General features: G+C 41.2%; 1 protein-coding gene across 7 annotated transcripts in view; it reads left to right on the top strand.

The window, feature by feature from the left end:
• The first annotated feature begins 576 nt into the window (after positions 1-576).
• Positions 577-20,817, top strand: part of DENND5B (DENN domain containing 5B) — a 188,184-nt gene continuing 167,943 nt past the window's right edge. For all 7 annotated transcript variants that reach the window (XM_027035852.2, XM_027035848.2, XM_027035851.2 and 4 more), the window contains exon 1: positions 577-836. In XM_027035852.2, coding sequence (XP_026891653.1) covers positions 716-836 — 121 coding nt within the window. In that variant the 5' untranslated portion in view covers positions 577-715. The remainder of the gene's footprint in view (positions 837-20,817) is intronic.

The raw sequence follows: 20,817 nt of genomic DNA, 5'->3' as shown, positions 1-20,817 counted from the left end.
AAGATGTTAATGGTCCAGGCCGTTGTGGGAAATGATCTCAGACCAGCTGTAACCTTCCCCAAAGCCGCATTGTTTTTTTCTTTTTAATTAGGATAGGTAGCATCTCCTTTAGAAGACAGAATCCTGCTCTGCGGCTAACCCTTCCAGTTGGCGGGCGGAGGCCAGCAGGCGTGTGTGCGGCCGCCCCCAGCGCCGCGGCCCCGGCTGGCGGGCATGAATCCTGCGCGCGCCAAGCGCTCCCTCGGAGTCCACGGGGCGCGCGCGCGCGCACGGCCGAATCGCGCGCTCCTGCACCTCGCGAGCGCGCTCCCCCCTCCTTCCCTTCCCGCCCCACGCGCAGGTCTTCGGCGCCCCCGCCCTCCCCGCGCTCCCACAGCCAGAGCGCCGCTCAGCTGACCGGCGGGCGCCAGACGCCTCGGCTTCCAGTTCGCAAGCGCAGCTACGGCGGCGCGAGCCTCTCACGCCGACACTCCCCCTGCGCGCCCCTCCCCCACCCTGGACCGGCTTCGGGACCGACTGAGCGCGAGCTCGCGGCCGCTTCTCGGGCGCCGAGCGTGGAGCTAGGCTGCGGTGACGAGCGGCGGCTGCGCGGCCATGGGCGCGCCGGTGTCGCCCTAGGACAGGCGCGCGGAGACCGCAGCCTAGGCAGCGAGCCTTCCCGAGCGGCGGCGGCGGCGGCGGCAGCAGCGGTAGCGGCAGGAGCAGCTCGGCCGGGATGAGCGGCGCGGCGCCCGGCCCCGGCTCGGGCTCCTCCCCGGCCGCCTGCCGCTTCGCGCACTACTTCGTGCTCTGCGGGATCGACGCAGACAGTGGGCTGGAGCCCGACGAGCTGGCGGGTAAGGCCGGGCTGCGGCGGCGCGGGGGTCCCCTCTGGGACGCGAGGGACGCTGCGGGGACGCGCGGGAGGCGGGTTCTAGACAAAGTCGGCTCCCGGCGGCGCCGGCTCTCCATCCGGACTGGCGCTCGGGCGGCGATTTAATGACATTGTTATTTATTCCGCGTGCAGGGTGCGCTGCTGAGCCCGCGGGCGTCCTGCTGCTGAGGGCGCTCGCCTAGGGCTTTCGCCTCCCAGGCACGGGGTTATTAATAACGGGGGCGGGGGCGGCCCCTAGGGCACTGCCCCCACCCCGCACTCAGGCCCCCTCGCCCGCAGCTGCTCGCGGAGGCGGCGGGTGAGTCACCGGGCGCACTAACTCCCCGGCCTTGCTGCGATCCCGTGCATCCTACCTCCCTCCGCCTGGCTGCGAAGTTTCAGCCCTGGCACGTGACGCGGCGCTCAGACCCCTTCGGGGGAGGCGGGGACAGAGACCGCTGGGCGGCGGGCGTTGCGTCCACTGAGGCGGTGATGGCCCGCTGGGCGAGTGCAGGCAGGAGGCTGGTTGGACTTAACATCCTTGACTGTGCCGGGTCTGCGCCGCTTCCCGCCTCGCATTCTGCGATGACGGTGGACTCACCTTTTGGAATCCTGTCTATTTGGCAGTGTCACGGGAGCTGGCGAGGACCTTTGGACGCTCGGGACTCGGCACGACGCTTTGTTGACACTGCCTACGCTGTTTCTGAGTTTAGTAGTTGGACATTCTCCCCTCAGTTGGGTGCACCGTGTGTTACTGCCTGGCTTTTCTTGGAGGAGCACCGTTTCCTTCTTTTTACTCATTTGATGGCGCAGTGCAGGGCTGAGCTGGGAACCGATGCTGGGAAAGGGGCCGTTAAAGGATGACTGCGTTGAGGGGGGGCGGGAGGGATGAGTGCGCAGTGTTGAGAGGAGGCCGTGGAGGAGTGACCGATTTCATTTTTCACGCTCCTTTATGCTTGCCTTCTTGGGATCTAAATCTTGGTTTTTTGTTGTTGTTGTTGCTAATGGGTGAGACAAGTGACATCTATCGCCTGAACTTTATCTGTGTCAGTGTCAAACACTTAGCTCATAACCTTTCAGAACAGCTTGCTTTGGACATAGCATGCCTTATTGATTGCACTAATGTGTATTTTTGTTTTCTCTTTTACTTTTTTGGGAGTAGGAGAGGGGATTCAGAACAATGTATTAAATAATAAACAAACTAGACAAAAGTGTTCAGCTGTAAGGTCCACTACTGATCAACTCGTGTCTTAGCTAAGACAGTATCTTTTAAAGCCAGGCTCACAACAAAACATTTTCAACAAAAACTCTAAGTCTAGTTTTAGTTAAAGATTTTTTGGAAAAGAGGGATGAGTACCAGGTTTTTCTGTATGTGTAATTATATAGTCATGTTGTTTATTCAATTAAAATTTCATGTACATATTAAGAATGGCTTTGTTAAGTGATAATGAAGTTAGAAAACATGTCTGCAGAGAGATTTGGAGAGATTCCTCTTTTGGGATTGAAGGGATTATTTTATTTTTCTAGAATCTTTTCTTCCCTAAACTTCGTAATCATTTGTGGTACTGGATCACTTGGAGGCCTTTTGTCAGTAGGGATGATGAAAGGAAAAAGCCTGTATTTTTTCCTTATCTGTTTCCAATCTATATGCCTAGTAAAGCTAAAACATCTGTAGATGGGGCCTGGGACTCTTCAGGCACAGTGCAGATGGCTTTAATAAAATTAAGTAGTAAAAAATTAATTTTTAATTCATTTTTTAGACACCAACTGGCTTCTCATTTTGCAGTATTATTCATGAGTGTGGATGATTGAGATTTCGCTCCTCATAATATTTGGTGTTTTGAAGTACTAATCACTTCTGCCTGATAATATTTCAGTACAATGATTCATTCACCAAATAGTTTTGAAAGCCTTAAGGTGTGGATTGTGTTATAGGCACTGGGGACAACTATGAACAAAGCAGTCAAAAATCCCTGCCATCATAGTGCTTACATTCTAGTGTAAACAAAGAATGAAAATACAGAGTGCCAGATGTCAGTGAGTGCTATGAGGAAAAATACAGCAGGGAAGTGAGACTAGGGTAGTGCCAGCACAATGGTGGGATGGTGGGGTTGCAGACTTTAAGTAAGGTGGTTAGGGAAGGCCTCAGAAAAGGTGATCTTAGAACAGAGCCATGAGGGAGATGAGGAAGCAAGCCATGAGGATTGTCTTGGGGAACAGCATTGCAGAAAGTACATGCAAAGATGAGGTGGGAGAGTGCCTAGTTTGTGCAGGTAACTGTAGGGACACCAGGGTGGTTGGAGCTAAGTGGGGAGGAAAGTAGTAGATATGATCATAGAGAAAGGGTAGGGAGATTGTGTAGGGTCTAACAGACAATTGTTGAGCTTTTACTCTGAGATGGAAAACTACCAGGAGGTTTTGAGCAGTGGAAAGATAAGATTGGAAAGATTTGATGCACTCTTCTGAAAGGATTGCAATGGCTCTCTTGTTGATTAGACTATGTCAAGGGCAAGGTTAGAAGCAGACCAGTTAGGAGGCTCTTTTTCATTATTTGAGATGGGAGGTGTTGGTGGCTTGGATCAAAGCAGTAGCAGTGAAGTGGTAAGAAACTGGATATGTTTTGGAGGTAGAGCCAGCAGGACTTGCTGATGAATTGGATATGGTATTCATAGTCAAAGAAAGAGATCAAAGATGATTCTAAGATTTTTGGCCTAAACAATTTTAAACATCTCTATTTACTGAAATAGAAAGATGGATGGAGAAGCAGGCTGGAGATTAGCTCAGTTTTGGACGTGTTAAGTTTGAGGTACCCATTAGACATTCAAATGGAGATGTCAGGTAGGCAAGGCATCTCTCCGGCAGTCAAAATTTATATATAGACATGAGCTGAAAGCCATGAAATTGGATGACCCAAGGAGTGAGTATAGATAGAAAAGAGAAGAGGCTCAAGGACTGAATCCTGGAGATACTCCAACATTCAGAGGTGAGGAGGATGAAGAGGAAACAACCAAAAAGTGCGGCCAGTAAGATGAGAGGTAAACAAGAGAATGTAGTATCATGTTCTCAACTAACAATCTTCTTGACTGTTTCCACAGAGCTACATTTGAGGATGAGGAAACAAGGCCAGTGAGTTAGGCAAATTAGTCAGGAGGTTATTTTCTGTTTTGCTGCATTAATTTCAAAGTTAAAGATAGTTAAGTTTCTATTTTACTTTTATGGAACTGATCTATTTTTATCACACTGTTTCTTAGCAAGTTGTCACCCTGCCTGTAGAAGGTCTAAGTTGACTTCTATTAAACATAAATTTTACTCATTGCTTTACAGATTTTTTTTCTTAACATATACATGTCCCTAGGATTCATGCTTTGCAGGTGGTGGGGCATTGAAATAAAATTAAGAACACAAATCATATGATGAAGTAATAGATAGACTAAGACCTTATGATAAAGTTATCAGGGCTTTAGATCGATTTTTAGACACTCCTCCCAGTAAAGGTTAGCTTTACCGACAGTGGGAAAGATTTCATATATATATATATATGTATAAGATTTCATATATACGTATATATACACATACAGATATACTGGTATTTCCTATTGTCCTTTCTTTAGCTCATCGTAGCTGTTGTGCTTTTCCTATTCACTGTATATTTTTAAAATGCACTGTATCCATAATCAAAAAAGTCCTTTTGATATTAAAGTAGAAATATTTAAATTTTATTTAAGTATTAAATATATGAAAAGGATTTCAAATTGGTTATTGCATAAGACGAAAGGAGGTGTAAATAGAAGTTGTTAGAATTAGTTGACATGAAGGCAGACGACATTTTGAAATTTTCTTTTATGTCTCTTACTCCCTCTAAGACCTAGCTGTAGGAATTTACATGGCTTGATTTACAGCAACAAATCGTTTAGGCAATAGAAAAATGAAGGACCTTTATTTGAGTAACATAAATACGCAAGCCCCCGGAGGGGCCTTACGGTCTTTGCCCTCTCTCTTTCATAGAACCGTATACACAGTGTTTAATAAGTGAATGAGTATAAAGTTTACATATGAGTCCACAAATTGTGTGGTGACCAGAATATTTTAAAGCATTTCAGCGGTGAGGCGCCTGGGTGGCTCAGTCGGTTGAGTGTCCAACTTTGGCTCAGGTCAGGAGCTCACAGTCTGTGAGTTTGAGTCCCACGTTGGGCTCTGTGCTGACAGCTCAGAGCCTGGAGCCTGTTTCAGATTCTGTGTCTCCCTCTCTCTCTGCGCCTTCCCTGCTCACACTCTGTCTCGCTCGCTCTCTCTCTCTCTCAAAAATAAATAAACGTTAAAAAAAATAAAGCATTCCAATGGTAGCATAGATTCAGTTCTGCTGAGGGATACTGAAGTATGACGGGTGCAATCCCTGTCACAGGCCTTTGTTTAGATATCTTCCTTGGTGCCTCTATTTATTTTTAGCTTTGGTTGTCTTGGGTGTGGTTTCCAGAAGAGCTTTGAGGCAGTGAAGACTATGGTCTAAATTCAAATACAGTTAACCCTTGGTTAGGAGGGCTGAACCCCCCTACACAGTTGAAAACCCACATATTATCTTTTGGCTCCTCTAAAACTCGGGAAAACTTACCGATAACATAGTCAACACACATTTTGTATATTACATGTATTATGTAGTGTATTCTAACAATAAAATAAGAAAGAAAAAATGTTATTAAGAAATGTTATTGTAAGGAAGAGAAAATATATTTGCAGTACTATGCTGTATTTAATTTTTAAAATCTGCACGTAAGTGGACCTTCACAGTTCAAACATGTGTTGTTCAAAGGTCAACTGTACAAAATTTAGTTGAGACTGACAGTATTATGCCATACTAGTCCTGGAAGGGACCTCGGACGTCATTTATCAGGGAAGAAACCAAGGCTAAGAGATGAAGGACCCTCTCAAAGAACACATTTGACTGGCAGCAGACAGACAACTAGAGCCTGGTTCTTGTAGTACACTACTAGGCTCCATAGTTATTTTATTTAAGCTCAGAAAAAAGATGAGCTTGACTTGAGTTTAGCAAGCATTTCAGGCTTGCCTTTATTCCAGACTACATGTCATAGTTAAGACTGCTAAAGTATGACTTTAAAAGCAATGGCCTCATGTACAGACTTGGGTGGGTTAGAGCTGCCCTGATCTGACCACCATTGGAGGTATCTTGGTTGTTACCTGTGTTGACATTGTTAATCTTAAAAATAAAGCCGCCAAGTTATTTTACCAGGAAAAATGGATTTATTCAGGAATAGCAGAGAATTGCAATTCAGGACATGTGAGCTACAGCAAAACCATACGCAAGTCTGGAGAAGAAAGTAGAGTACTCCTCTTTTACAAAGCAAAGAGGGGAGTCGGGGAGGGCCTCTTGTAAATACAAAGTCCATTGGAGTAAACTGGGAATTCAAAATGTGGTGGCTTTGCGGTGTCACTGAATTGTAACAGTCTCTTATTGGGTGGGCTGTTGCCAGGCGAGGAGAAAACCTTTCTTCCTTCTGCTGAGGCAGTATTTTAGACTTGCAAGATCCTTTGTGTTGGTTCTGCAATCGAAAAAGTGTGGACAAAGGAAGGTATGATTGTTTGTGAAACCATAATTAGAGCTGGATGCACAGGCAGAAGCCAGAGTCCAATCCTGGCCTGATACTTAGGACATCTGTGGGCTTCAGTGTTTTCATCTATTTTGAATGGGTAAATGAAGTGACTGATTTCTGAACATACCACCCCTCTCTTTCATGAGCCTGAACTTGTTTTTGAGTGAAAAAACTAAATATATCTATTTTAAAAAAATTAATTCTAGATGACATAGAGTAGGCTTCACACAGTCAGTGAAGCAACTGCCTTCAGCTCAGGTCATGATCTCATGGTCCATGAGTTTGAGCCCAGCATTGGGCTCTGTGCTGACAGCTCAGAGCCTGGAGCTGCGTCGGATTTTCTGTGTCTCCTTCTCTCTCTGCCCCTCCCCTGCTCCCACTCTGTCTCTCTCAAAAATAAATAAGCATTACAAAAAAATTTTTTTAATGGCATAGTGTACAAGAACTGATATATACCGCATATGCCACATGAGGACCGATTGAGAAATTAAAATTTCAGCCACAGGGGTGCCTGGGTGGCTCATTCGGTTAAGCACCAGACTTCAGCTCAGGTCATGATCTCACGGTTTGTGGGTTTGATCCCCTCGTGGGGTTCTGTGCTGACAGCTCAGAGCCTGGAGCCTGCTTCAGATTATGTGTCTCCCTGTCTCTCTGTCCCTCTGCCACTTGCACGTGCATGTGTGTGCTCTCTCTCAAAAATAAACATTAAAGAAAAATTTTAAAAATTTCAGCCACAAGGAAAGGGAAAAAAAAGGTCTATGCAGTTCCCTTTATAGGAAAGGTGCAGTTTTTAAAAAAAAATTTTTTTTTAACATTTATTTATTTTTGAGACAGAGAGAGACAGAGCATGAACGGGGGAGGGTCAGAGAGAGAGGGAGACACAGAATCGGAAGCAGGCTCCAGGCTCTGAGCCATCAGTACAGAGCCCGACGCGGGGCTCGAACTCACGGACCGTGAGATCATGACCTGAGCTGAAGTCGGACGCTTAACCGACTGAGCCATCCAGGCGCCCCAGAAAGGTGCAGTTTTTAATAAGCTTTTTGAAATAATTATATCAGTTCACAGACTCTCAATTACTATCTATATTGGTTCTTAGGGAGCCAGGGACCCCTGTTTGAAATCACCGTATTAGATAATCTTTCTGTACTAGCAGTATAGGTGACACTGCCAGTTATCCACAAAATAGGCAGTGGGATCTAAGAATAATTTTTTCGGCTTAAAATTCTTCAGTAGCTTCCTTTGTATTTGGATTAAGATTCAAACTCTTTACCCTGTGTCTCAGTTCAGGCTGCTATAACAATACTATAGACTGGGTGGCTTGTAAATAACAGACATTTATATCTCACAGTTCTGGAGGCTGGGAGTCCAAGTTCAAGGTGCTAACAAATCCTGTGTCTGGGAAAGGCCCTCTTCCTGGTTCATAGATGGCCCTCTTATGTGGAAGTGGCTGAGAGAGCTCTCTGGGATCTCTTTTATAAGGGCATGAGTCCCATTCATGGGGGCTCCACCCTCATGACCTAACCATTTCTCACAGGCCCCATCTCCAGATACCATCACATTGGTATTAAATTTCAACACACGAATTTTGGGAGAGACACAGATATATAGCACCCTGGTTTGCAAAGCTCTTCATGATCTGGTCTTTACCTACCTTTCCAGCTTTTTCTGACTGGATCATTCTTCCTGCTATGTTGGTTTTCTTGAAGGTCCTTAAAAACAGCGAGCTGTTCTTGTCTCATGGCCTGTTCATCTTCTCTCCTCTCCCAGGAATCCTCTTCCCCTAGACCAGTATTGTCCATTATAAATATAATATGAGACACATATGTAGTTCAAAATTTTTAATAGCCACATTCAAAAAAAGGTAAAAAGAAACAGGTGATATTAATTTTAATGGTGTATTTATGTATCTAGGATATTATTTGAGCATATAATCAACATGAAAATTATTGAGATATTTAACATTCTTTTTTTTCTTACTAAATCTTAAAAATCTCAAAATCCAGTGTATATTTTACCTCATATCTCAGTTTGGCCTAGCCATGTTTCAAGTGTTTAATAGCCACTAGTGGCTGGCTACCCTCTTGGACAGTGTAGCCTGACATCTTTGCAAGATGTGCTGCTTCTCCTCATTCAGGTCTCTGCACAAGTATTACCTCCTCAGAGTTGCCTTCTCAGGCCATCCTGTATAAGATAGTGTCCTTCTTTCCCCTGCCTGCCCCACTCTTGCCAGTAACCCTGCTTTATTTTCCTCATAGCACTAATGGTTCCTGGCAATATATTGTAAATGCATTTATTTACTTCACCTTCTTTCTCCTTTTGATGTTTTTATTTTTATTTTTGAGAGCAAAAGAGACAGAGCGTGAGCAGGGAGGGGCAGAGAGAGAGGGAGACACAGAATCCCAAGCAGGCTGCTTGCTGTCAGGGCAGAGGCTGACCTGGGGCTCGAAGTCAAGGACTGTGAGATCATGACCTAAGCTGAAATGAAAAGTTGGATGCTTAACTGACAGCCACCCGGGTGCCCCATGATTAATTTTTCAAAAAGGTATTTTTCAGCTTTGGGGTGAGCTACTAAAGTTTCTTCTTTTTTAAACAATATTTATTTAGGGTACCTGGGTGGCTCAGTCAAACATCTGACTTCAGTTCAGGTCATGATCTTGGGGTTCGGGAGTTCGAGCCCCATATTGGGCTCTGTGCTGACAGCTCAGAGCCTGGAGCCTGCTTCGGATTCTGTGTCTCCCTCTCTCTCTCTCTCTGCCCCTCCCCCACTCACACTCTGTCTCTCTCTCTCTCTCTCTCTTTCAAGAAAATGAATGAACATTAAAAAAAATTTTTTTTAAAGTATTTATTTATTTTGAGAGAGAAGGAGCTCAAGCAGGGGGAGGGGCAGAGAGAGAGGTGAGAGAGAATCCCAAGCAGGCTCCAGGCTCTGAACTGTCAGCACAGAGTCCAGTATGGGGTTTAGTCCCTCAAATCGTGAGATCATGACCTGAGCTGAAATCAAGAGTCAGATGCTTAACTGACTGAGCTACCCAGGCGCCCCTAGAATTTGTTAGCCTATTACTTCTCTCTTGACATAAACTGTGATGAATAAACGAATAACCTTTTTTTAAAAAACAGCTTTATACAAACAAGTATGCAGGTATTAGCAAGGTTTTTTTGCTCATTTTTGTTTTTTAAGCATACAACATGTCTTATTTATTTAAAAACTAATGCCAGGTGATGAGCACATAAATGGTGGCTAGTGTTTACGAAATTTCAGAAAGTGGTTATACTAAAGATCAGTTGTAGCTTCCATTGTGATTTTAGAGGAATATCTTAGGAAATTGCATTCATAGTTTCCTTCTTCATGAGCATCCCATATCAGTTTTGGATATGGTCAGCCAGGACAGTTTCTTTGTTTCTCTAAAGTTTTTGTCTTTATTGTAACCTGCATGATGTTCTGTTCCATCTAAGACTTGACTTGTTGAAATGGCACCATGTAATGACCAAAAACTTTCAGTAAGACTGTCTTTTCCTCTTTACTTTTCAAACAAAATGAGTGTAAGGAGCTAAGAAGTGAGAATTCTAGGAATAAAGTGGAAGTATTTTATATGCTGCTGGAATAGCACATCATGAGGATAAAAACATGAAACAGTTGCTTTCTTAGACATCCCTGAGCCTTTTCCAAGAATCCGTGACTTCGACTAACTTTATTCTAAATTAAATATTATAACTGTTCTAGTTAACATGAACATTTTGAGTTAATACCTTACATTTTTCTTTTATAAACTTCTATATGTCACTGGTACAAAGCTATTTTTGAAATAATGTTTTCTCTAAATGACTTTCAAAGATATGTGTTAGCATTATTAAGTCAGAAGGCGCTCTAGGAAGTCACCTTTATACAATGAAGCTATGAAAATAGCTAACATTTATGGAGTCATGAATTGTGGTTGGTGATTTATAAGCATTATTTTTAGTCTTCGTAATAACCTGAAGGTATCATTTCCCTCATTTTATAGATGAGGAGGCTGAGGTTCAGTGAGGTGTTCCCCAAACTCACAGAGACCAAAAACTGGGATTGTATCCCAGCCTCTCTGACTCCAACATATGCCTCTTCCACTGTGCCTTGCTGCTTCTCCAAATCCTCTAGACCAGCTATCCTCAACTTCTAGGTGGTGACATATTAGTGGGCCTGTCTTTTCTGAGCTGAGTCACAGTAATTATTAACAGTAGTTGAAATACTGAGGCTGTAAATGATACGTTTAAAAATAAGTGGAATGAAAAAAAAATAAGTGGAATGGATTCAAGGTCTTCCCTCTAATGATGCCATTCTCTCTCAGTTCCATTCTTATGTGCTTTTTTGGGTGGAAGAGAAAGAGGTGGCATTTTATGCACCACAACAGTCATTGTGTATAGCCAACACATAATGGGAAATATGTCTAGTTAATGCTGCTGCTAAGCTACTGTTACTGATGAGCTGTGAATAGTTTTCACATGTTCGTACTCTCTTAGGAATACCACTACAAAAGTATTCTTACTTGCTTCCCTTCCCTGTAGATTAAAAAAATTTTTTTTTGTTCATAATCTGAGGACACACATGGGAATACGTTTTTCAACACTTAGGCTGATCTAGACTACTAGATACTTGTAATTTCAGCTCTGCTGTGAGGACCAGCATGCTTAATGCTTCGGTATTGGTTCTAAACTGTGAAACCCAGTTTAAAGATATTTTTCAGTAGTCTGTCTAGATCTCAGAGGCCTTGTGATGTCAATCCATCTGTTTTACGTAATTTTCTCCTGGTCAAACCTGGAGAATCGGGTTTCTGCTTTGAAGAGCATGTTTTCTTGCCCTTTCCTGTCATCCTTTTTTCTGAGTACAGTACATTCTTATAGTCATTTATTAACACAGGGAATTTTTCTATAGTTTGAGGAAACATGGTAGAAGTGATACATAAGTTTCTGAGAGTCTTAATTCTTCTGTACAGTTTGGCATAAATTTGCTCAGACCAGGCTTTTTGTACCTTCCCCGCACCCCCCCCCCCACCCCATCCTTTCTACAAAGATTGCCCTTTCACCTTAGTCCTTATGAAGCCACTACCTATTGCTTTTTTGGTTGTCTCTTTATATGAAGAAGAAGAAATATTCTTTTTTTTTTAATTTTAATGTTTTTTTTAATTAAAATTTTTTTTTTTTTTTTTTTTTTTTTTTTAATTTTTGAGACAGAGAGAGACAGAGCATGAGCAGGGGAGGGGCAGAGAGTGAGGGAGACACAGAATCCGAAGCAGGCTCCAGGCTCTGAGCTGTCAGCACAGAGCCTGACACGGGGCTCGAACTCACAGACCGTGAGATCATGACCTGAGCCAAAGTCGGACGCTCAACCGACTGAGCCACCCAGGCGCCCCAGAAATATTCTTTTGATCAAAATCTCCAGTGTCATCTTGGTGAAGAGTTGTTAATGTCTAAGTAGATCTTCCAGTTACTTCATCCCAGCAGAAACTGGGCAGAGTTTCTGATTTCCCCTGGTTTTTCAGGTTTAATACTTCGTTTCTAGTATACCTTTAGTTTCTTTCCTTTGTCTTTTCTCATCGTTCTTTGAGGAAACAGGGACAATTTGCTAAACAATATTCTTTCTGTATGCTAAATTTATATCATTCTTTTTTTTTCCTTTTTGCTGTAGTTTGGGACTAAAATAGCAAGAAGGGATTATTACCTCCTAGGCAGATAAGACAGGAATTGTTTTGAAGGGGAGTGAGCATCTTGGACTCCTGTATGATTCCCTGACATGGAAGTCTTCCCTGTCACAAGACTTGGAATTAGCGTGTCAAATGGAATTTGATGAGAATCAGCTACGGACTTGGGTTAGAATAATTTGAGCAGCAGAAATTTAGGACCAGTTATAGGCTTAAAGTTTATGGATGATTCACTTCCAGGACCACAGTGTTTTGTTTTATTTTCTAGGTTACTTTCTCTTCACTTCAACTTTAACCCTAACCTTTGAGGAAATTTAAATGGCTGGGGTAATAAGATAACAGATTGTTTAAGAATGTTTCCCATCTCCTGTCTCAAGTGTATTCTTTTTCTTAATAAACTTTTGTCTGGCTTTTAAAATGTTCTGGCTCAGCTCCAGGGAAATGAGCTTTCCAACTTGACTTCATTTGCTTTGTGCCATTGTTCACAAGAACAATGACTGATTTCACAGTTTATTAAAACACAAGCATTGGTACCATTGAGGTGAGTATGCCAAAATAGGTTATTTTGTTTAGTTGTTCTCACTCCTGTCTGGCAGTGCTTATTTTTTCGATTGGCAGTTCTAGCTACCATTTGATTTAAAATAAATACAAGAAAGCTGTGTGTCTCAAATGTAATATTTTGTGTACTCCTCACAGTGAAGGATGGACGGGCTTCAATGTACTGTGAACCACTTGTAAACTAACCACTTGTAAACTGTCTTGTCCCTGGGTCAGTGGGGAGAGAGCTAAAATGGGTGTATGGGAGGGTGGAAGGCCGTCGAAAACCACACCTCTTATTCCAAAAGTCCTCTTTTCCTGATCTTTTGATCTCTCTCTCTCTCTCTCTCTCTCTCTCTCTCTCTCTTTTGTACTTGGAACACAGATTTTATGGTTAGAGTGTGAGAAATTGTGCAGGGATATCCAGACAAATGTCCTAGAACTTGGAGCCCTCAGATTTAATAGCCTGCTGGAGGAATCATTATAAAGTCTCCAGCACAAATGCTGCACTGACTGAAAGTTTAACAAAATCCCATTCATTCTTCCCTGGAAGAGTGAAAATTTAGATTTTTCTGAATGTGGCCTAGGACCACAAGAAGTAGACATACTTTGTTGAATCATTAGGGGGCAGAGGCCTTGATGTGAAATGTCTGTTGACACGTATGCACATTTAGTATTTATTTTTCTGCCCCATTGAACTCCGTTGAATTCGTCAGGTGACAGCTTTTAACTGAAAGTCAGTCTTTGAGGGACAGCTGAAGCATTGGTGTATGTGTGTGAGAGATTTGTTTTTTTTTTCTTTTTTTAATATGTAGGGGAAAGAAGTAACTTCTTAAATTCCTTGCTTTTAAAAATAAGAAATTCTTTTTGAAATACAGATTCGCTTTGGGACTTAAAGGAGAATGTAAATGGTTGTATTATTTTAGTAAATACAACTGAATAGCTTTTGACCATCTCCTGAAATGAGATATAGTCTCCTCTCAAGTGTGGGAACTGTTTTTCACCCTGTTCCCCTGTTCCCTGACCTCTGCCTTTTGACCCTGCTGCTTTGTGATGAGATTATGGGCCTTTGAGCTTTTCCTCAATGTACCCAAGTTTCCTTACACAGCAACATTAAAGCTTTATGCTTTCTTAAAAGATGTTCTTAGAATTGAGGAGAACATTCAGATTTAGTTGTAGACATGCGTTTTTTCTTTAAAAAGTCTATTTTTTTCTTAACATTTTCCAGAGTATCTATATATTGTCTAATAGGAACTTTGAAGTTTTGTGGGTGTGTGTATGACTAAATATGTTTTTTATTTGGAATAAAACTTTGTAAAGTAATGTTGCTTATTTAGGGAGAGGCCAAAAATTACAGCTTTCTAGGATAAGGAAACCCAAGAGAGACCCTATTTACTCCCCATTGTTGTCTATTTGGAATGAAAAGTTAAAATCTGGATTCAGAGGGTATCATGCAAGAATAACAAATTGAATATTTTCAGAGAAAATGAACCCTTTAACCTGCTTATTTGATAATAAATGCTTTTTAGACACCTTATTAGATGCCTAAAATAGAGTAGGAAGAGCATCAGGGATAGACAAAAGGAGATCATTTGATTTTGCTACTTGTTGGTAGAGCATATAAGTTTGTTTGTTTTTTGTTTGCTTTTTTAGACAGGATAAAATTAGTGTCAAAAATAAAATGTTGGGGATGATCTATTTTATTATTGTTTTGCATACTATCTTTAGGTTTACCCAGAAAACTAAGCATTTGCTGTTTCAGACATTTTAGTAGAACTTTCTGAGGAATGTCTGTTTTACACACTGAAATGTTCCACCAGAGGTGAAGATAAATAAAATAATTGGTTTGAATTAATAAAAGGCAGTAAGTGCTTTTTAAAAAGTTGTGGCATTAGAGGGTGCCTGGGTCGCTCAGTCAGTTGAATATCTGACTCTTGATTTTGACTCATGATCTCACAGTTGTGGGATCAAGCCCCATGTCAGGCTGAGCATGGAGCCTGCTTGGGATTCTCTTTCTCCTTTTCTCTCTACCCCTACCCTACTTGCACTCCCTCTCTCTCAAAATAAATAAATACACCTTTAAAAAAATTAAAAAGTTGTGGCTTTTAAATTATAGAAGTAATATATGCTCATTTTAATGAGAACAATAAAAACAAAAATAAATAAAAGCTGGAGAATACAGGATTACATTAAAGAAAACAATGAACACCTGTTATCCCAGAGGGGTAGAATTTAAAATAAAAATAGAAGTTCTGATTTCTGGTCACTAATTAGATGCCAGAGTGACCATTTAACTGAAGTGATGTGGCTAAATGAGCTGAGCAATAATCCGAGAAACACAGTAGCATTTTTTTATGTTGAAGTCATTGCCGCTGATTTAGTATATGACATCTTTAAAGATCTCTGTAAATAATTATTGATTGAAAGAGTGAATAAATAAATGAAATGGAGTTCTCTGCCTCAGGTGTTTAATTTGAGGGATAAACATTAAATCCTTAGTACTTGACAACGCTTTCTTTTAACCAAAATGCTTTATACCACCAGGAATTAAAGTGAAATGGGAAAAGAAAGTAGCTTTGAACCCCAGGAGTTTCATGCTAAAATAATCTATGTTTTTTTCCTTTATGGAAAAGAAAGGGGAAAGTGCCGATGACAAATGAGATGGGAAGACGGAGGAAAGAAGCTAATAAGAAGAAGAGGCAGTTAGTTCAGTGACAGATAAGATAAACTCTGGATTTTTGTCTTAGTGGGAATCTGATTTATTTGTAGTTATATAGCAGAATGGAAATATGTTTAGGTGGTATGAGATACCTCTGATGGAAAATCTGATTGTCTTCCTTCAGGTTGCTGGGAGAGAATCATTTTAGGGAGGCAGAATCTAGAAGCAGCAGCAGATTTGACACTTACCCCTCACAGCTCCCTGCCTGCCTCGTTGTAGAGGCTGTGTAAACATTTCATGGTTAGTGCTGGCACTAGCTGCAGAGAACACAGTGAATGTCTGCAGTTTTTCTTTTCATGTAGTGGAGTAATAATAAGAACAACGACAGTCTTTGATTGTCTGGCAGTGTTTTGGCTGTTGGTGCTTTTAGATCCCTTCTGTAAATGACTTTCCTCCTAAAATCCATTTATCGTGAACATACAAAACATCAAAAACATATGAAATATGTTTAAACCAAATGAAGACCTTAAGAAAGCAAAGAAGGGATATTTATCATAGTAATTGGAAAAACAAGAGCAGATGTGCCTCTTTTTCTTTATTTTTTTTAATTTTTTTGCCTCTTTTTCTTTAAACTGTCAATTTACTGTTATGAATAGGACTTCTGTCAGTAATGACAGTGCATTCTAAAATTTTTTTGAGTAAATGAAACAAACTCTTCTAAAAAAGAAAAAAAACTCAAAAAAGAAAGCACAAGAAAGAGAACCCTAGTTAGTTTTTATCTGGAGAGTCATTATTTGCATTTTTGTTTCTGTTTAGTTATTTTTTAGGATGGGCCAAATTGAGGTGGATTTTAGTTGCTTTAAGTACTGTGACTGGCATTGATCCTTGAAAACGTTTTTGGAGCATATAGCATAGTAACTAAAGAAAGTAGAGGGGCACTGTGGAGAAGAAGGGGCTTATTTTTTCCCACATCTGTGTTCCTACATTTTGTTTCTAGGACCAAATGTACATGTTAGTCACTCAGAACAGATGTGATTAGTCTGCTTTAAGTATTTCATGGAGTGGGAGATGAGTTGGGAAGACAGGCTGAATCTAGCTTTTGGATGATTTTTCTGTCAGAATGCTTCTTGTTATAGTTCAGAGAGGACCTAAGAAATAAAGGAATCTGGCTGGTTCATGTAAGTTTTTTTAGGGGGTGGGATGTTCAGGTATAATTTGAACAGAGCTCTAGCTTCATTTCATTGCAGTTCTTTACGCTCTATCACCAATGCCGACTTCCTTTACAGGGTGCCTTCATTCCTTCATGGTTATAAAACGGTAGGGGTGCCTGGGTGGCTCAGTTGGTTAAGTGTCCGACTTCAGCTCAGGTCATGATCTTGCAGTCTGTGAGTTCAAGCCTTGTGTCAGGCTCTGTGCTGAGAGCCTGTTTCAGATTCTGTGTCTCCCTCTCTCTCTGACCCTCCCCCACTGATGCTCTGTCTCTATCTCAAAAATAAATAAACGCTAAAAAAAAAATTTTTTTTAAATGGTGACAGTACTTCACACTTCACATTTGCACATCACACCTTCCTTAGATTTTACTTTCCTCCTCCACTCCCTAGTCACATCATGAAACAAAAATCTGGGCTTTGCTATGATTAGACCCCTTTAGGTGACACTTCCCTGAGGCCCATTCTTAAAATACTGGTGTGGTGAGGAAGATGGGATTAAATGGACTGTTTAGAGACCAGTTTAGGATGAAAACTAGGGCTGCTTCACAATGGAAGGGGAAGGGAAATGGCTGTTAGGAACCAACCGAACTGAATGCCAGACTATGAACAATGCCCTTTGAGAGACGGAAAAGAGCCCCTAAAAGGTTTTGAACAAAGGGAATGTCATGCTCAAAGCTGTTCTTTAGGAATATTACTCTGGATGAGGGGTGTAGAGTGGAATTAAACTGGGAGAAACTAAAAGTGCAGATACCAGTTAGGAAATTGTTATTTTGCAATTTTACTGAATTCATTTATTCTAATAATTTTTTATTGGAGTCTTTAGGATTTTCTGTGTATCTTATGCTATCTGCAAATAGTGACAGTTTAACTTCTTTAGTGATTTGGATGTCTTTTATTTCTTTTTCTTGTCTGATTGCTGTGGCTAGGACTTCTAGTATTATGCTAAATAAAAGTGGTGAGAGTGGGCATCCTTGTCTTGTTCCTGGTCTTAGAGGAAAAGCTCTTAGTTTTCCACCATTGAGTATGATGCTAGCTGTGAATTTTTCATATATAATAGCCTTTATTATATTGAGGTATGTTTCCTCAAATACACTTTGTTTATTGTGAATAGATGTGGAATTTTGTGAAATGTAGAAGACAGTTCTACAAAACAAACTAGAGGGGAAGGGCTTGAATTAGGATAGTGGCAGTGGAATAAAGAAGAGAGGATGGATACAAGACGTAGGAGAAACATTAGATGAATTGACGTGGCAGCTTTATTGTATGTGAGGTTAAAGGGGAGATGAGACACACATGACTGAGATTTTGGGCCCAGGCAGCAGGGATATGATAGTGCCATTCATAGAAGGGAAGAACACAGGAGAAAATAAGTCTCAGAGGATGTTTAGGCCAGTTTTGAATTTGTGATAGTGATAATGCTGGTATAACTTTATTTTCCTTTACAGGAGGGAGAATTAAAACTGCTTTTTTTGCATCTAGCCATGGTAGTAGTGATTAAATGTTAAAGGGTATTTGTACAACAAATGGTGGAGCTAGAACTTGAATTCAAGCTTCAGACCAGGAGTTCTGTGTTCTTTCCATAATGTGACACTTACCTCTATTTGTAGACATAACTCATGAATTCTTTCCCTCCCTTCTTCTCGCCCTCCCTTCCTTTTATTGAAGGAACCAAGAATGGGTGCATGTTAATTTACACGAAGTGTAAAAATTCTGTAATTAAGAAAAATATAGAAACTGGCCAGATACAAGCTGAGACTTATTTTTGAATTAGGATAATTTGCTGGGCATTAATTAGTAAATAATTTACCTTCTTTTCTGCAATGCTTCAGTTTGTAGCTAAAATGCACATTTGTTCTGTGACAAGTTTTAGCAGTGCATTTGGAATGCATCTGTATTCTTCAGCTATGAGGCGGTAAACCATATGCTCTTTAACATTTTGCAGTTTGTACAGCAAACAACCATCTAACCAGTTGGAATGATTGCAGGTGCTTGCAGTGGGTTCTAGGCATTCCCATCTAGAATGTCCAGGTCATCTGTTACTGCTCTAGAACTGTGTGTACCAATTAGCTGATAATGCATATATGGTGTTTACCATAGAGCCTGACTGGACGTAATTGCTCCATAAACATTAGCTATTATCCTCATAAACATAATTGATTAGAGGAAGCCTCAGATACTTTGATGAGATTTAAGGGGTTGATGGGACTAACTATTTCAGATGTTCCAAGACAATCCTTGGGGTTGTATCCTTTTTTACTGACAGATAATTTTATCCATTTAAAATAAAACAGATAATACATTTATGTGGTATCTCATTTTCAGAAGGTAGAAAAAATTATATTAAAAAATGTATCTCATCCTTTTCCCTTGCCTTCCAGTTCCTTTCCCCAGACACACTTGTAGTTATCACTTTCTTTGTGGATGTTTCTAGAGGTATTCTTTGTGTTCCGATATGGTTTTTTTTATTAATCTTAGATTATACTCTTTGAACTTTGATGTATTTCTCTTACCCATGTTACTGCCTTTTTACTTCACTTTATTTGATAATAATAATAATAATGAAGGTATTGCTCAAATTATATTTTTTATTTAAAGCAAGTCAGGGGCGCCTGAGTGGCTCATTTAAGCGTCTGACCTCAGCTGAGGTCATGATCTCACGGTTCGTGAGTTCGAGCCCCGCGTCGGGCTCTGGGCTGACAGCTCAGAGCCTGGAACCCGCTTCAGATTCTGTGTCTCCCTCTGTCTGCCCCTCTGCTGCTTGCACACATCTGTCTCTTGCATTATCTCAAAAATAAATAAACATTAAAAAATTTTTTTTAAAGCAAGTCAGATACAGTCCCTAGTTTCCAGTCATGTTCAGAGATGTTAAATGAATTGTATAAGTTTACATTGCTAGTGGCAGAATTAGAACCAGAAGGAAGGTTCTTCTACGCCCAAATCCAGGCTCCTTATTCATTACAGAGGAACTTAGCCATTCTCTTATGTGAAAGAGCCCACCTCCCTAATTTGATGGAAAGCAGTGCACTTATACTTAAAACGAATAATAGTAAACCTGTTATATGTTGACTTAAATCACATTCTAAATGAAAACAGGGTTAACTTTGGGCCATTTTACATGGGAATCACAAATTTTGTTGACTGCCCATCTGTTTTCAAGGCATATAAATTAGTCAAGAGGGCTCAACCACATAAATGTAAGAGGACTCCATAGATACACTCTTTTCTTTTTAGTAGGTAGTTGAAGGTTATACACATGTTGAATTAATAAAAGTTTTACTTAGAAAAAAACTTTATTGGGGGGGTGCCTTGGCAGCTCAGTGGGTTAAGCGTCTGGCTTCAGCTCAGGTCATCATCTCACAGTTCATGAGTTCGAGCCCTGCATCAGGCTCTGTGCTGATAGCGTGGAGCCTACTTGGGATTCTTTCCTCCTCCCTCCCCCACATGCCCCTCCCCTGCTCATGTGCACATGCTGTCTCTCTCTCTCTCAAAATAAATAAACTTTAAAAAAAAAGTCTCTTTCTCTTAACACCTTCATTATAAATAGGCTTGTCAATAGAACTACTTGATTATGTTAGTTAACTATTCCTATGGGACAAAGTATCCTAACATACAGCGCTCAAAACAGATGTTTATTATCTTGCATACTTTGTGAGGGTCAGGAAACCAGAAGCAGCTTAGCTGGGTGGTTCCAGCTCAGGGTTTCTCTTCTAAGTTTACAGCCAAGCTGTTGGAAGGGGCTGCAGCCCTCCTAGGGCCTGGCCCAAGTGTGGCTGAAGCATCAGAGTCACAACCTGTGTGATTGTGGGCAGGCCTCTCTGTTCCTCACCACTTGGGCCTCTCCATAGGCTGCCTGCATGTCCTAATGGCATGGCTGCTGGTTTCCTTCAGAGCAAGTGCCCAGAGACAGAGAGAGGTCCGTGACGGAAGCCAACATCTTTTACAACCTAATCTCAGAAGTGGCATACCATCATTTCTGCCTTATGCTTTTGGTCACACAGACCACCCCTGCTTGGTATACTGTGAGAGGGAATTCCACAAGGCTGTGAGTTACCAGAGGCAAGGTCGTTGAGAGCCATCTTGGGGGCTAGCTACCACACTGATTTGGGCAATGTTAAGGCTCTTAAACTTCTGATTTAGGACCTACAAACTTTAGGAACAATTTTTAAATAGAGTATACAAAAGCTGTAGTGGTGTGCAGGATTTTAAAGCAATTTGTATTTGCAGTAAATAATACAGATCTACTATTTTAGAGAAGCAGTACTGCAGAGTTTGAGCTTGG

Source organism: Acinonyx jubatus, chromosome B4, assembly GCF_027475565.1.
Source record: "Acinonyx jubatus isolate Ajub_Pintada_27869175 chromosome B4, VMU_Ajub_asm_v1.0, whole genome shotgun sequence".
Lineage (NCBI taxonomy): Eukaryota > Metazoa > Chordata > Mammalia > Carnivora > Felidae > Acinonyx > Acinonyx jubatus.
Note: the sequence above shows the minus strand (reverse complement) of the source record. Positions and strands in the feature narration are given on the sequence as shown.